We start from the raw sequence: 18,089 nt of genomic DNA, 5'->3' as shown, positions 1-18,089 counted from the left end.
CCCCCTTTACCCACTAGTACTACTGACCTACTGTGGCATGCTTTTGCGTTCTGCATTGCATGCACAGAGTAGGGCATCTCCCAAATCTCCTCATCAGTGGTGCAGATGTGGTGTCACATGATGCTGAGGGGACTAGAAAGACGGGAGCGACTCTGTATGCAGTCTGTGCATGCAGAAGGCAGAGCCGAGGCAGTGCGACAGCTCCTATTCGAGAACAACTGTGGATGAGCATGCGTTCTCTGCAATAGCAGTTCAAGCTGACCCTTTGTGAGGCCCTTCTGTGTGGAAAGCACCAAGGTGGCCACCTCTGTCATCCCATTCCCCCTTAATCAGCACTGCAATGTTCATTGCATATAATATAGATACCTCGACTCCATTCAAGTGGCATGTACACCTTGGTTTTTTTTTACAAGGCAGATATAATGATTTGCATTTATTTACACCATTGGGTTAAACCATTATGGTCTCTATATAGTAAGACAAAAGATATGCAAGTTTCCTGCACTCCTGTCAGCCACATGCGCCCCCTTGCCCCCCTCATGTGTAAATGTTGTATTCTCATTAATAGATTTAGGCCTCCTTGTGTGATCATACATTGGTTAATTATTGACCTTCTGAGTAACCCTATGGTCATGCAGCAGGGTCGCCAGAGGTTTTCGGAGCCATGTTTACTGCATATGGGATCACAGTTGCAAGATGTAACATGAAATCGTCATGATACACCTGCATTTGAGTTGTCACTTCACGGATACCTCCCACAAATGCTCTCTGACTGCTAACTTGCAATTAACTCCTCACTGCAGCCACCAACACAAGGCCATTGTGACACATGTGCAATGCGCTTAAAAACAAAAATCGATCCACTGCATACAACATCCACATTGCAATCACCTCTGAATAAGGCCCTAACTCCACTATCCACAGCTCAGAATAAAACTGTAACCTTAAGCTTTAACTTGGTTTTATTTATAAGCCAAAAAAGTATGAAACATTCAAGGAAGCATCTAGAGTGTTAGTAAGCAACCACAAGCGAATGATGTGTTAGGTAGGAAAAAGTCTTGTATTCCCAATATAAATAAAAATTAGGAGAAAAGGAATTGTGCCAGCGACCATGAAGTGGATATATTCCTTTTTAGCAAGTCTGTGCAATGTGCTTAGAATAACATCATGTTCCCCGCGTTAATGGGGAAGTATTAAAAGTCTGAAACAAATGTCCCAGTATGTACTGTGCCTCCATATTTAAAAATAGGCACAATTTAAGCTGCATACCTGATTTGCCCTGGTCAACCCACTGACCGGACTTGGCTATGTCACCAATCCACTTGGCTTTGCCCCTTTCAATAATTTTAGAACCTTGTAAAAGGCTTTTGGAAAGTATGAAAGAGTTCCACTGCTTCTGTTGCTGTATGCTGATCATGTGTCTGAATTCAGAGTTTCGTATTTTCAGTAGCAAAAACTGGATCTGTTCTGGGAAAACAAGGGCACATGGGAGCCCTATTTCCATGACATAATACAGTTATTCCAGAGTTTAATAAAGGTCACCTCTCTGAACATCTCCAGCTATTATAGGCTGGTCGGTCTTTTGCGGATATTCAGTACTACAGCTGATGGAGAGCTACATACAGTACAGTAATTCCTACTACTGACTTCGGCCACCCATAGATCGATCAAGTTTGTCCATTTCATCTGTATGTAAGATTAGATATATGTGCAATTATGCAAAAGTTTCAAAGCAAAACCAATTCAGATTAAAATTTCCACCGATGATGAAAGTTTTGTCGATCTAGTGGGACATCTTCAGCTGATCGCCCTCAATCTCTTGTCACTCAGATGCGTTTAGTTTTTCTTGACAATTTGATCAAAAGCAATTGGCCCTTTGGAGGATGAGCCTATTTATGCTTTACCCATAAATCGAGCGTGCCTTATTCAGTTGAGTCTGCCACAGTTTCTATGTTTATATATATAGTCAAGAAAATAGGAGACACGATCACTAGAGCACCAAGATGTCAGGCAATAGAGCCGTGCGGTTACTTTGTTTTCAGTCTATTAGACAAGTGAGGATTAGCACATGATTAGTACCAGTGTGTTTATAACACTGTGTAAGCTGCTGTACTGTGTTGCTTACATTATGAGCAGGATCCAACCTCACCAAATGAGGCTTCAGTATATGCAGGCTTTATTTGTTGATCGCTCATTTAGAATAGAAAATGCCTAATTCATATTCTATAAATTCCATTCATATTGTAATTTAAATGTAGTGCCACTTTCGATTAATTATAGTCCAGAGTACATCTCTATGTAGCAAAAAATAATTAATACAAAATGTATCCAGAATAAAACGTTTATGTTGGAAATGCAACATTTTTCTATTATTGCTTAGGGGAATATATTTCAAGAAGATTGTAAACATTAGGGGAAAAAGATAAAAATTAACCTTCATCATTGCAATGGAAATTGGTTTTCATTTAGGCCTAATTAGAAATGAATAGCAATAATTATAATGTAGAACATTACTTGGATTTGGCTCGCATTCGATAAGTCAGGAACTTAATGTCTGTGAACAACTGCTGAACATTTTTGCTCATAAATAGAACACTGTTTGCTTTCAGATGATGCTTTTCCCTGATTTTCCTGACTGTTGCTAGATGTTGCCTGCTTTTGATTAACAGGAAGCTTTCAACAAAATATTTATTTTAGTGCCTGGAAATTAATGTCAAGAAAGTGCTTTCGTCCATTTTGAAAATCAGAATGTACGTTTTGCAGCCATCACGGCAAAGGCAAGTTTGTAGCGCAGTGGCATGCTTTACAGGCCTGAATGTATTTATTCAATTGTACTGCTGCCGAAATACTCAGTTGCACAGGTGCTAGGATCAGAGAGGTGTACAAAGTCCCAGGAAGGCATGCCAAGGAGACGTGCCACTCCTAAAATGGTATGGCCACAACCTATTTGGCTAGTTTCAGCTTGCAGCTTCTGCTGCGGGCACCAATATTCACAATGGCGCATAGCAATACCCAATGCGTGCTAGTCCATGTTCCCCAAGTATTTGGGCTTTGCCAGATCTCTTGATGACCATGCTCAATTACCATAACCCCATCAAAATAATAATTAGCAAACACCATGGCATACAACAACCACATACTACAAAGATAAAATTATATTTGACAGAAAAAGCTAATGAGATATCATATTATGCAAATAAGTAAATATATAATTATGACTAAAAACAAACAAAAATAAAAATGTGACCAAAATGACATCATGGTAAAGCTTCCCAAAAATCCTAACCTGCTGATATGGTCATTTGTTATTATTATTGTTCATATATATGGCGCCGCAAGGGTTTTTCGCATCACCTAACAATACAGACATGAGCAAAAAAGTAAAACAAGTATATAACATTTTTGGAAGAAATAGGTGTGATAATCGTGCTTGGCGCCAAAGTTTAGGATATAACAGGGTTTATTGATACAAACACATTTAAAATGTTAAGAACATGTAAAACACAATACAATATGTAAAAACACAAAAAAACACAAGAAAATATTGGAAGTGCGAATCTTCTTACCCCTAAGGGTATTTGGAGCCATCCTTGCTTTGGCACCAAGCACGTTTATCACACCTATTTCTTCCAAAAACTTCCATAACTTGAAGGTCTGAGGGTGACCTTAGTGATAATGGGTAGGCAGCCGAAGGAGGCGCGCAGGACCGAGTACCGCCAAAAAAACACAACCAAGTATATAACATATTATGGTACAAGGGAATTTAGGACACGTACATGGTAAATAAAGTGAGTTGCATCAGGGAACAGGGCACCAAAGTAATTAGTAGGGTGGCAGATATATACATATTCTAAGAAAAACACGAGGAGAAAGGGCCCTGCTCAGGAGAGCTTACATTCTAAAGGGGAGGGGCAGACAGACAGGAGTGACACCAAAGGGGTAGAGGTGAGCATTGGGTCTAAAACAGGCCCATATTTTTGGCAGAACTAAGAGTTGGTTTTGAACTATTGTGATATTTGGAGTAAAATGGATACAAAAGTAAAATTCTGATCCAGTTTGATACACAGAAATACCTTATTAAAATAAAATACAATGATATATGTGCCGAATCCCCAATGTCAACAATACAAAAATGTGAAACAAACATGTACGTACACTCCTATGCATTGGTTCAAAGATTAAAAGGCATTGATATAAATACGATCAATGTCAAAGAACTTTCTTGAAACATTTGCAAAGCGACATTTGCATAACATTATTTATTGGTTAGAGCTGGATTGCTCCATTACAATTATTATATCAGCAGGCAAGGAAGGGTTGTGCTATCAGTTGAACTGCAGGTCAGCAGTGTTTACCTTAAATGTTAGCCCTGTTAGATGTCAGACCTAAAATAGCATGCTGCATCCAGACCTAAACACTACAATTTTACAGGATGACAGTGAGTAAAGAATATTCTCTTTCTTTCATGTGTTAGGGAGTATATAAAAACGATTGCATCCGCAAGAACAGCAACAATCTGATTGGTTACTAAGAAAAACAGCAACTTTAAAAAAAAATTGTTTAACTATCTGTGCACCAGATCTCATAAATGTTACTTACATTTAATCTCTGCAAGTATATAAAACATACAATTGACCTTTGTATTGGACAAACTACATTCTCATAGCATGCTAGGGAAAAGGGCACAGTCCTGCTTTGCAAACGAAGCCAAGGGAACAGTGTGCATCAGCACTGGGGCTGAGGATGACAATACATTCGTCAGGGGCTAGTCCTTGCAAGAAAACTGGCATGTTCTCGGTTGTAACAATGAAAATGTCTTTTTTTTTTGTATAATGATTTCCTCTTTTGTCATTTTTATTTTCGTACACAAATAAATACATCAATAAATTTGTATCTGGCTGCACATAACCTTCACTGAGACATTTATAAATTAAAATTGGGTTATTGTGCAATCAAGAGCACCTTGTGTGTTTACTCGGCTCTTCCGAGGACAGGAAATCAAGTTGTATCTTCATGCACAATCAGATTACCAATGGGCTATATATTTATGTAAGGCCTGATAGCAATCAATGGCTTAGCAACAGTACATTTCAAGATACATTTGCACCCAGTTGTCCAGTGATAGTGTCCTCATCCTGGAAATAATTTAGTTGCAAATTGACTGGAAGATGGTGAAAATTGAAAGTTAAAATTAGAAATACTCATAATATACAGAAGAAAAAAGGTCAGGCGATGCCGCTCTGTGATGAGATTGGAATGGTTGGTAAATGAGGTTCTGTATTTGTCGAAAGATGTATGTGACATGCCTATCCAATGCTCTTGTAATATCCAGCCTAGCAGAAGAGATTATCTGGCAAATTGACGTTAGAAAGAATTTTCTGATGGACAGGAAAATTAGAATCGCAGCCCTCTCTTTGATGTATGCAAGTTGTAGCCACATTATACTGCAGGCTCCAGCATCCTATTAAGCAGACTGTTTAAAGGATAATATTGAAATTAACTATAGTCAAGCTGCAACATTGCACAATAAAATCTTTGCTGTCTTAGGAGATCAGATAATCACAATGTACGCTTTTACAGCCCTATAGACTTAGAGTATTCAATGCTAAAGAAAAAGATGAAGATAAAATTTTATTTCTCTACATAGGAAAGTGTGTTATTAAGAGGATATTTTCCTGTTTGCAAGACAGCTTTGTTGGGCTTTGCTAAAACAACAACACTTTATTGTTTTGCAACATTTGACAGGAAAGGATTTAAAATAGAAGATGAGGAAATGTTGGGAAGAACCAAACGTGTTTTTTTTTTTTTTTGAGGAAATCTAGAAATTCCAGCTGAAATCATGTTATTGATTAATCTTTCAAGGCAACTTAGGGTTATCCAAACAAAGGAGAGGAGTAAATTTTTAAACCTGTTTATTGAGTCTACTAACTGTTACTAGACATAAAAAGTGACTTCCAATATATCTGAAGCAATAAACTGAAATTCCATAACTTTATCAACATAAACTGAACCACAAATGTTTTTAGCATTTTTTTCCCCTGTTTTAGAATAGATTTTTTTTGAACTGCAAATCCCATCTCTGTTATTTCCTCGGCTATAGTGCATTTCTAAGGATATTGGTTCAGGGCACAAAATGGCTGCCGCTACTATGCTAAGGCGATACACTTTGATGGCCACAAATTGCCAACAGCTGTCATGAAATATGAATTTTGAGCTTGATTTTATTTATTGATTATGTACTTATATTTTAGGTTCTGGGAAAAACACACCTGAGAAGGAGCCTGTCCTAAATTCTGCCACAACAAAGCGGCATTTAATACAAAGTAAGGATGAGGATGGTACAGTCAAGAGATCAAAGTCTGTGGAAGAAAATAGCCCTTGTGAAGAACAGGTATGAACATGATACTATATATATATATATATATATATATATATATATGTGTGTGTGTGTACTGTATCTACATGTATGTGTTATGTGTGTTTAGATATATCAAACTTAACTACATTGTAAGTATCCTCTCCGTTAAAAGCTCAGAGAGGAGAACTAGAGGGCAATCCAGGGGGTGGGACCGATTGGTCTTGTTTTAGGCCCCACTCACAACACAGGGAAATACCTGCCATCTGCGGGTCTGTAGTGAGGAGTGTAGATGAATAATGTAACCCAATCACTTAGCTCCACCCCCTTCAAGGGGCTCCTGCTATTGATGGTGTGTAGCATACAATTCTGCCTGCTTCACTAAAAAGTTGGCAGGATGCTGGTGAGTCATCTACGCATTCAAGACCGCGGGGCACTACCCCCAAAATTGGGAGCCTCCTGCAGCTTTGAGGAAAATATATATATATATATATATATGTTTATGTGCATGTGTGTAATGTATTTATTCTGTTTCAATTTAATCATTCAATACTTATTTATAAACTTTTTTTTTCCATAGTGCTATCAGTGTCCCTACTGCAATTACAACAGTAAGGACCCCAATCGGATACAGATGCACATCCTTTCCCAGCATTCTGTGCAGCCTGTGATCTCCTGCCCCCTTTGCCAAGATGTTCTTAGCAACAAAATGCATCTGCAGCTGCATTTGACTCATTTGCACAGTGTGTCTCCGGACTGCGTGGAAAAGCTACTCATGACAGTAAGTAAATGAAGCCAATATCACTGTGTTGTGAACATTATTATATAATTAGGGGTGATACTTCTGGGTGACTACTGCTTTGAACTTTAATAAGGGTGACTATAGTAGCAATACATTAAAATATGGATTGGAAACATGAAAAAAGGAATTTGAATCATATATTGGATTTTTATTTAAACAAGACATCTACCAGCTTCTATTTGTGCACCCCAATTGATAATTAGAATTATGTCTGTTTTTTCATTTCTCTTTATCCCTTTATTTACTATTTTTCGAGTACATTTCTGGCTGTCTACCAGAGTCCAAAATAAGTAAAGGGGTTGGTGGGATTCTCCTGCAGATCATTACAGATGCTAAAAGCAGTTGTTTCATTCTAAGCATAAGGAAAGCTGGAAAATGACAATGATTGCATAATGACAATAATTAATTTATATGCTAGGGATCTAGATTTGGGAAGCTAAAGAGTAGGAAATCACTATTACCGTTGTTGGAAAATAAGGATTGCTCTTCGGTTTGCACCCTTATAGTAGCAAATGGAGGAGTCCAATTATATTATCTTGCATAATGATGAAATTGCTCACATAGATTATTGTATTTTCCCCCTAGATTTCTGTGCCAGAGGTCATGGTGCCAAACAGTATGTTGTTGCCACCAGCGGCATATGAGAAGCTGGAAGCTGAGACACCTGCATCTACTGCCATAGAGCTGTCTGGAAAGCCAACCGGTGAGTACAGACAACAGTATCTTAATTCTATTTTATACTTATACCCCTTTGCCATCGCAAAACCAAGTAAGGCCTGGGATTGCAATCCCGGGTCCGACTCTGGACTGGCGCTTTTGGATTGAACCCTGGTCAACCATCAAACAGAGGGGACATGGGTTTAGCCCTTCTTATAACCTGGGTCAAGTTGCCAGGTTGGTCGACCAGGGTTATAAGCTGTGGTGCTTTCATACCACACCTTGAACCAGGTCCATTTATAACCAACCCGGCAATAACTGAGGTGCGATGTGAAAGGGGCATTAGTTTGCAAATGTGTATGAATCTAGTGTGAAGCACATTGTGCTGATACCAGCGAAATTAGAAAAATGTCTACGGTACAGTAGTATAATCATAATCGTAAAACCATTATGGATAGCATTATTTTGCAAGCTGCTTATAACTCATTATTTAATGGATGTTATATAGAATAAAAAAATGAATGCAATTTAAGCCAACAGAAACTACACAAATATTATAATATTATTATATTATAATATTTAAAACTATGTTTATACTGTATAGACTTGTTTTAACTTCTAAATCTGCAGAGCAGAAAGATTAATTATTTTTGCAGACCTCCGGTCTCCAGACATCTTCTGCATATACCAGTAGTATCATTTTTCCACGTTCTAATGGCTAACACAACCCAGCTCATAAGAGCTTGTACAGCTGATTCTGCCTTTTAATTTTATTGTATGACATGCTCGTTCTTTGCTGCTGATCACATGAAAAATAAATCCTACAACACTCATCCGCATAAAACTTTTATGCACATACAAATGAGAACAAATGCATTAGTGCTAATTGTATGCTCTCTCTTTTTTTTTTTTTCAATTAGGTGACAGTCCAACAGAGGAAAAAAACACCCCAAGTGGAGATAAGGCTGCAATTGAAATTAAAACAGAAGAGCTAAATATGTCCAAAGAATCGTTAGATAACCCAGAATGGAGCAAAAACAACAGCAAAGACTCAAAGCCCTGCGACTTGCTGACAGAACAGCTTAATGAACAGCAAAAAAGGCAGCAGCTTTCAGTGTCTGACCGTCATGTGTATAAGTACCGCTGTACGCATTGTAGTTTGGCTTTCAAGACTATGCAGAAGCTTCAGATACATTCCCAGTATCATGCTATCCGGGCTGCTACCATGTGCAGCCTCTGCCAACGTAGCTTCCGTACATTCCTTGCTTTAAAAAAACATTTGGAAACGGGCCACCCGGAGCATAGTGAGACTGAAATTCAGCAGCTGTGTGCGTCCTTACCTGTCAATGGGGATCTCTGGGTTGAAACTGAAAGCATAGCAGCAGATGACCACTCCCTAGAGCAGGAGAGTGAGCGAGAATATGAGATGGACCATGAAGGGAAAGCTAGCCCGGTTGGGAGTGACAGTAGCTCCATTCCAGATGACATGGGCTCAGAACCAAAGCGGACCTTGCCTTTCAGAAAAGGGCCAAATTTTACTATGGAAAAATTTTTAGATCCATCACGACCATATAAGTGTACAGTGTGTAAAGAGTCCTTCACTCAAAAGAACATTCTTTTGGTCCATTATAATTCAGTATCTCATTTGCATAAGCTTAAAAAGGTTTTACAAGAAGCATCAAGTCCAGTTCCGCAAGAGACCAACAGCAGCACTGATAACAAACCATATAAGTGCAGCATTTGCAGTGTTGCCTATAGCCAAAGTTCTACATTGGAAATTCATATGAGATCTGTTCTACACCAAACTAAGGCAAGGGCTGCCAAACTAGAACCAAGTAGTAACAATACTAGTGGGAGTAACATAGCAGGGAACATTAGCAGCCCAAGCCAAGGGATGCTAGATTCTATGAGTTTGCCAAATGTTAACAGCAAAGAAACCCACCTAGATGCCAAAGAAATAAACAAAAAGCAAACTCCTGAGGTTATTCCTCCCCAACCTCCACATCACCCACCCCAGTCACCAGCACAGCTTCAAATGCAACTGCAGCATGAACTACAACAACAAGCCGCTTTCTTTCAACCGCAATTTTTAAACCCAGCATTTCTTCCTCACTTTCCAATGACTCCTGAAGCTCTTGTACAGTTCCAACAGCCTCAGTTTCTTTTTCCATTTTACATACCAGGAACAGAGTTTAGCCTAAATCCTGATTTGGGACTGCCTGCCTCCGCTGCATTTGGCATGCCTGGTATGGCAGGATCTCTACTCGAAGATTTAAAGCTACAAATCCAAGCACAGCACCAAGTTGGACAGACCCAGCTGCAACTGCTACAGCAGCAAGCACAGCAGCAGGCTCAGCAGTATCAAGCTGCACAGTCACAACATCATTTACAAAGGCAGCATCATAGTAACAGAATACTAAAACAGGAACAAAACAGTGCTGCCAGTATTGAAAGAGAACAAATAAAAGATACTACATGTTACAAAGAACCTGAAGAAGTGGCTGAAAAAAAAGAAAAACCAAAGCAAGAAGTCACAAATGAGAATGACACACCAAAAGATAGCAAAGATATAAAGAAGCAGAAGTCATTAGAACCTACAATTCCACCTCCCCGTATTGCTTCTGGCGCTCGGGGAAATGCAGCAAAAGCTCTTCTAGAAAACTTTGGATTTGAGTTAATAATTCAGTTCAATGAAAACAGACAGAAAGTACAAAAGAAAAACAAACTTGGGGATAATGAAAACCATGAAAAATTAGAATGTGGGTCATGTAGTAAATTATTTTCTAATATTCTGATCCTAAAAAGTCATCAAGAGCATATCCATGGACAGTTTTTCCCATATGGGGAATTAGAAAAGTTTGCCCGTCAATACAGAGATGCATATGATAAGCTTTACCCAATTGCACCATCTTCTCCAGAAACTCCTCCCCCACCACCACCTCCACCTCCACCACCTCCGTCTGTACCACCTGCACAAGCTCCTCCTCCTCTTACTCCTCCAGCACCTGTAAAAACTCCAACATCAACTCCGACTCCCCTGCAAGCTCCTCCTCCTACTCCTCCACCTCCACCACCACCTCCACCTCCACCACCACCTCCTCCTCCCCCACCTCCACCATCTGCTCCACCTCAAGTCCAACTTCCTGTCTCCTTGGACCTGCCTCTCTTCCCTCCAATTATGATGCAGTCTGTCCAGCATGCTGCTTTACCTCCACAACTTGCACTACAGCTCTCACCCATGGATGCTTTGTCAGCAGACCTTGCACAAATGTGCCAGCAACAGTTGGGTTTAGATCCAAATTTCCTGCGTCATTCACAGTTTAAACGCCCACGTACAAGAATAACAGATGATCAGCTGAAAATATTGCGTGCCTACTTTGACATTAACAATTCCCCAAATGAGGAACAAATACAGGAGATGGCTGACAAATCTGGCCTTTCCTTGAAGGTTATTAAACACTGGTTTCGTAACACTTTATTTAAAGAACGTCAAAGAAATAAAGATTCACCATATAACTTCAGTAATCCTCCTATTACAGTGCTTGAAGACATAAGAATTGAGCCACAACTTACTTCATTGGATCTACATAGGTCAGATTCTTTCAGCAAAAGGTCATCGAGAACTAGGTTTACTGACTATCAGCTTAGAGTCTTACAAGACTTTTTTGATACCAATGCATATCCAAAGGATGATGAGATTGAACAACTATCCACAGTTCTCAATTTAGCTACACGCGTTATTGTTGTTTGGTTTCAGAATGCCCGTCAAAAAGCTAGAAAGAGCTATGAAAATCAGGCAGAAGCTAAAGATAGTGAAAAGAGAGAACTGACCAATGAGCGATACATACGAACTAGCAACATGCAGTATCAGTGTAAGAAATGCAATGTTGTATTCCCAAGAATATTTGATTTAATTACACATCAGAAAAAGCTGTGTTATAAAGATGAAGATGATGATATCCTTGATGAAAGTCAAACAGAAGATTCTTTGGATGCTACAGATCAAATTATGCCAAAGACGTACTGTTCTACTAGTCAACCAGAAACATCAAAAGCTTCAACTGCGACCACAGTAAGCTCTGGTTCTGGTTCAAGTACTCCCTTAGTTCCATCACCAAGACCTGAGTTTGGTAAAACTTCACCAAAACCTGACATACAGACAGAGAAACCAAAGCAAATAGATGCCATTGCTAGCTCATTAGCCTCCAAGTTAATACAGGCAAATGCGACATCATCATCTGATACACAGCCTTCAGTATCTGTATCTCAGCAAAGACAGCCTCAGCAAACTGCAAGACCTTCATCAGCATCACAAACCACTCCTGTTACATCAAGTCCACTACCAATATCTTTATCTTCCCTTCAGAACAGCCTACCTCCTCAGTTGCTACAATACCAATGTGACCAGTGTAACGTTGCTTTTCCAAGTCTGGAACTGTGGCATGAGCACCAACACATGCATTTCTTAGCTGCTCAAAATCAGTTTCTCCATTCACAGTTTTTAGAAAGGCCTATGGACATGCCATATATGATTTTTGACCCTAACAACCCACTAATGGCAGGACAGTTACTTGGTAGCTCCATGTCTCACATGCCACCACAAGCTGGTGTACCACATGGAGTGCACACACCTGTGGCAGCATCATTAAAAAGAAAGATGGATGACAAAGATGATAATAACTGCAGCGAAAAGGAGGGAGGCAACAGTGGTGAGGACCAACATCGAGATAAAAGATTAAGAACTACAATTACTCCAGAGCAACTAGAAATACTGTATGAGAAATATTTGCTGGATTCCAACCCAACACGAAAGATGCTTGACCATATTGCAAGAGAAGTGGGTCTTAAAAAGAGAGTGGTGCAAGTCTGGTTTCAGAACACAAGAGCCAGAGAAAGAAAAGGTCAGTTTCGAGCTGTAGGTCCAGCTCAGTCTCATAAGAGATGCCCCTTTTGCCGTGCACTGTTTAAAGCAAAGTCAGCATTAGAAAGTCATATTAGGTCTCGGCACTGGAATGAAGGAAAGCAAGCTGGTTACAGTCTGCCACCAAGTCCTCTAAATGCAATAGATGATGGTGCTGAAAGCCCAAATAAATATATGTATTTTGATTACCCCACACTTCCAAAGAATGACCAACTAAGTGAAAATGATTTGCCATCTACAGTTTCCACACCTGTGAGTAAAACTGCTGAGCTATCACCAAAAAATCTTTTAAGCCCATCATCTTTTAGAGTAGAGTGTAATGAGGATATCGAGAACTTGAATGCTCCTCCCGCTGAAAGGTTTGATCAAAGCAAAAATGACTTTGATGAAACATCATCAATTAATACAGCGATTAGTGATGCTACAACAGGAGATGAGGGAAACAATGACATGGAAAGCACCACTGGTAGTTCGAAAGATGTAAAAACTCCCAAAGAGCCAAAAATGCAAGCCAATGACAATTTGCCAAATACAAGAACTACTCCCACTGTGGAAAATTGTGATGATAATTTTTTCTTCTCTTTATCAAACACATCACATAATAACATGGACAGAGAAAGTGATTATGACCAAAGTATATATATGACTGATGAGTATGATGACACTGCAGACCGTAGTGAAACATCAAGTATAGCAGACCCAGATCCCAGCTCACCAAACTCATTTGGTAGTAACAGCCTTTTTAAAGCCAAAAATAGTGATCGACCAGGTCATAAACGTTTCAGAACTCAAATGAGCAATGTTCAACTCAAAGTTCTCAAAGCTTGCTTTTGTGATTATCGGACTCCCACAATGCAAGAATGTGAAATCTTGGGTAATGAAATTGGTCTTCCCAAACGTGTTGTCCAAGTTTGGTTTCAAAATGCACGGGCAAAAGAGAAGAAATTCAAAATAAACATAGGAAAACCATTCATGATTAACCAAACTGGACCAGATGGAACAAGACTAGAGTGTTCTCTTTGTGGGGTGAAATATTCAGCACGTCTGTCCATTCGAGATCACATCTTTTCGAAGCAACACATTACAAAGGTGAGAGAAACAGTTGGAAGTCAACTTGATCGTGAAAAGGATTACTTGGCTCCTACAACTGTGCGGCAACTAATGGCACAACAAGAACTGGATCGTATAAAGAAGGCTACAGATGTTTTGGGTTTAACTGTTCAGCAGTCGAGTTTAATGGAAAGTAGTCCTCTTCATGGTCTCAATCTGCCAGCATCTTACCAAGGGCTACCTGGCCTTCCTCCAGTTCTCCTGTCTGGGATGAACAGCCCATCTCCATTGCCTGGGTTTACACAGAGTTCTAATGGTAAGTGTTAGTAGTTATCTTTCATTGGTTGAACCTAATAATAAAGCATGGTAAATCAATACAAATTCAGAACAATTTTGAGATAATGATGTATTGCCATAAGCGGTAAGATATATATATATATATATATATATATATATATATATATATATATATATATATATGAGATCCAATCCTGCCGGCACTCTGTCAACTCCAAACAGCAGGCCCCGGTGCCCAAAATGTAAGCATACAAAAAGTCCAGAAATAAATGGCACTCAATAGGCAATTTCAACGTAATAAAGGAGGTTTGTATTAGGTCGAAACCTCCTGTATTACGCTGAAACTGCCTCTTGAGTGCCATTTATTTCTGGACTTTTTATATATATATATATATATATATATATATATATATATATATATATATATATATATAATTTAAGATAAAACCACAAGAACAGCTTCGGATAGTATCCATATCACCCTGGAAATACACCTCCACACATTGCTTTTTAGAATTTCTTATATATTTTCCACCAGTGGCATGAGAGATACTATATTGTGTATTGCTTTGTTTTATTTCATAATGCTGAAATAATTACTGCTCTCTTTTTGTGATCATGTGGGAGCTAGTTTATAAGGCCACATATTTTTTTTTTCCATCACATACTTGCTGATATTCGAGCTGCTACCTTTGGAGGGGACAATCAATTTGTCACTGCAGGGGGCAAAACGATGCAATTATCATTGCCCCCCACCCACTAGATAATGCAGTAGGTGGGGAGGGGTGTTACGGTGGGCACAATAGCCACCCGATTTTTATGATCCTCCGTGTAGCTCCATTAAAGTATCATGATTCCTATCTTTAAGCACACTTTTCAAATGCATTAAACATTAAGATCATGCTATCAGCTTACAAAGTAAAGGCTGGCACAGGTGCAAATTTTCACCCTCTAGCTGCCTGGTGCTTACCTTTGGGGGCTGCTATTGCGGGAGTAAAACTTTTGCAAATGGGTTTGGTTTTATCAGGGCTCTGAAAGGAAACATAGGTAAATTACAGTATTACTAGAATCTATTTTACTGCGATAAAAATTGATAAATATGACATAAGTTGTATTAGTTATGGTTTTTGGGGGGTACTCGGGCCTGCGCGCCTCCTTCGGCTGCCTGATGATTATCACTAAGGTCACCCTCAGACCTTCAGGTTGTGGAAATTTGAGAACAATGGGTGTGATAATAGTACTTGGCGCCAAAGTTAAAATATAACAGGGTTTATTGATACAAAATGTTAAGAACATATAAAATACAATGCAGTGTATGAACACATAAAAACACAAGCAAGTGTGATTCTTCTTACCCCTAAGGGTATTTGGAGCCAGCAAGGATGGAAATGTGGCAGGATGCAGTCCGGAATGTGCACCCTGCTCTGGGCGCCAAATACCTTAGCACTGGGTTGGTCCTGATGGGGATTGTGAATACCAGTCACTGCCGACGCGTTTCGAGCATCAGGGTGCTCTTCTTCTTGGGCGCAGTCAAGAAGAAGAGCACCCTGATGTTCGAAACGCGTCGTCAGTGACTGGCATTCACAATCCCCATCAGGACCAACCCAGTGCTAATGTATTTGGAGCCCAAAACAGGGTGCACATAAGTTCTATAACCTTCTTTAGATGTAGGGGAAATTTACTAAGATGGGAGTTTTAGTTCACATGGGATGTTGCAATGAGCAACCAATCAGAATCAAATTCTTATTTATTTAGCTTCTTATTGAAGATAATAGATAGTATCTGATTGGTTGCCCATAGCAACATCCCATCTGAACTAGAACTCCCATCTTAGTAAATTTCTACCGCAGCCTTTCAGATTGTGAACTACAGATGTGTCCTTTTACATTCTTGCAGAGCTGGGTGCGTGTGATTGTACGCTCCCACTATGCAATAGAAATTAATGACACCTCACATTCACTTATTTATTTATTTACAGTTTCTTATATAGCGCAGCAGATTCCATTGTGCTTTACAATGGTAGACACTGATAAAACAAACTGGGTAACAACAGATAGACTTGGAGGTTAGAGGGCCCTGCTGCAAGCTTACAATCTATAGGGATATAGAAGGGAAACACAAGGACAGGCATCAGTAATAGCATAGCAGTCCCACCAAGTTACAAGTCCAGAATGGAAGCTATATAATACATAAGTGCCTCAGAGGGTTATGCGTGTAGAACTTAAATATGATAGGCTTGCCTGAAGAGGTGAGTTTTCAGGGAACGCTTGAAAGTTTGGAGGGTAGTGGAGAGTCTTATTGTGTGTGGAAGGGCATTCCATAGGGTGGGAGCAGCCCAATGAAAGTCCTGTAATAGTGAATTGGAGATAGTGATCCGATGCAGATCATGTGCATGTGCAGGAACTGGCTCTTATACAAATGTTCATGGCAGGCTGTGATGCACAGTCACTCACATCCTTATCTCACTACAGCACGCTGCTATAAGCATCTGTATGTTCATCATTTATGCTCACGTACATTTTCCTTTTTTGCAAAAAGTTGTTTACCCTTCCATAATTCTCCTTCTGTAATTGATGTTAATTGTTTTTACATTAGACAATAAAATGATGCAGACACTTTAACATCTGTGTTTTTTTTTCTTTGATCTTTCAGCTCTGACATCTTCTGGTGCAGGCATGCTTGGGTTCCCTTCTTCAGCTACACCATCTCCTGCCCTATCTCTCAGCAGTGCTCCCACCAAACCTTTGCTGCAGACTCCTCCGCCACCTCATCCTCCTCCGCCACCGCCACATTCATCCTCATCATCCACTTTGTCGGGACAGCAGACAGAACAACATCACAAAGACCCGGACAAAAATAATAAGCGACACAAATTCAAAAAAGTAAAAGAAGAATTAGAGGCTACAAAATCTGAAAATAGACACTCTAAAAAAGAGGAAAAAATCTCATCTGCTCTTTCCATGCTGGGCAAAGCTGTAGGAGAAATGCCCATGGATCCTGCTCAGCTGCAAGCACTTCAAAATGCTGTTTCGGGTGATCCATCTTCTTTTATAGGTCAGCAGTTCTTGCCATATTTTATTCCTGGCTTTGCTTCATACTTCACACCCCAACTCCATGGGACAATGCAAGGAGGTTATCTTCCTCCACTCTGTGGAATGGAGAGCCTCTTTCCATATGGGCCGGCAGTGCCTCAAGCTATTGCTGGGTTATCTCCCGGTGCACTGTTACAGCAGTACCAACAGTATCAGCAGAGCCTCCAGGATTCACTACATAAACAACAAAAACAACACCACCAAGAACAAAAACCCCCACCAGTGAGCTCGCCTAATGTAGAAAGTGAACAGCAGATAAAAGCAAATGAAGATTCAGAAAAGAAGGAAGAAAAATGTCCTGCCACGGAAAGCACAAATGAAGAACCCCAGGCACACCCAAAAAATGCAGACTTATCAGACACTTTCATTGTCCCATTTGTCAAGCATGAGTTTATATGCAGAAAGTGCCAGATGATGTTTACTGATGAAGAGGCAGCAGTAAATCATCAAAAGTCCTTCTGTTACTTTGGTCAGGCTTTATTTGACCCACAAGAAACAGTGCTCCGAGTCCCAGTCAACAAACATCAGTGTCTTTCCTGTGATGTGGCTATTAGTGGAAATGAAGCACTTAGCCAACACCTCCAGTCAAGCTTGCACAAAGAGAAAACAATCAAACAAGCAATGAGAAATGCCAAAGAGCATGTTAGATTATTACCTCACTCAGTCTGCTCCCCTAGTCCTAACACCACATCTACCTCGCAGTCTGCAGCTTCTTCTAATAACACCTATCCTCATCTTTCTCGCTTCTCCATGAAGTCCTGGCCTAATATTCTTTTTCAAGCGTCCGCCAGGAAAGCTGCTTCTTCCCCTTCTTCTTCTCCCTCCCTCTCCTTGCCTTCAACGGTTACCTCAAGTTTGTGCAGCACCTCAGGGGTTCAAACCTCACTACCCACAGAAAGTTGTTCAGATGAGTCT

The 18,089-nt window shown here is 39.8% G+C and overlaps 1 protein-coding gene across 11 annotated transcripts in view; it reads left to right on the top strand.

Moving 5' to 3' along the window:
• ZFHX4 (zinc finger homeobox 4) overlaps positions 1 to 18,089 on the top strand; it is a 165,329-nt gene that overhangs the window by 143,666 nt on the left and 3,574 nt on the right. For all 11 annotated transcript variants that reach the window (XM_083187298.1, XM_083187294.1, XM_083187290.1 and 8 more), the window contains 5 exons: positions 6,252 to 6,391; positions 6,936 to 7,136; positions 7,743 to 7,860; positions 8,735 to 14,101; positions 16,735 to 18,089. The exon at positions 16,735 to 18,089 is cut by the window's right edge and continues 3,574 nt beyond it. In XM_083187298.1, the coding sequence (XP_083043424.1) occupies positions 6,252 to 6,391; positions 6,936 to 7,136; positions 7,743 to 7,860; positions 8,735 to 14,101; positions 16,735 to 18,089 (7,181 nt within the window). The remainder of the gene's footprint in view (positions 1 to 6,251; positions 6,392 to 6,935; positions 7,137 to 7,742; positions 7,861 to 8,734; positions 14,102 to 16,734) is intronic.

Source organism: Crinia signifera, chromosome 5 (genome assembly GCF_055691185.1).
Source record: "Crinia signifera chromosome 5, ASM5569118v1, whole genome shotgun sequence".
Lineage (NCBI taxonomy): Eukaryota > Metazoa > Chordata > Amphibia > Anura > Myobatrachidae > Crinia > Crinia signifera.
This window is presented reverse-complemented; position numbering and strand designations above follow the sequence as displayed.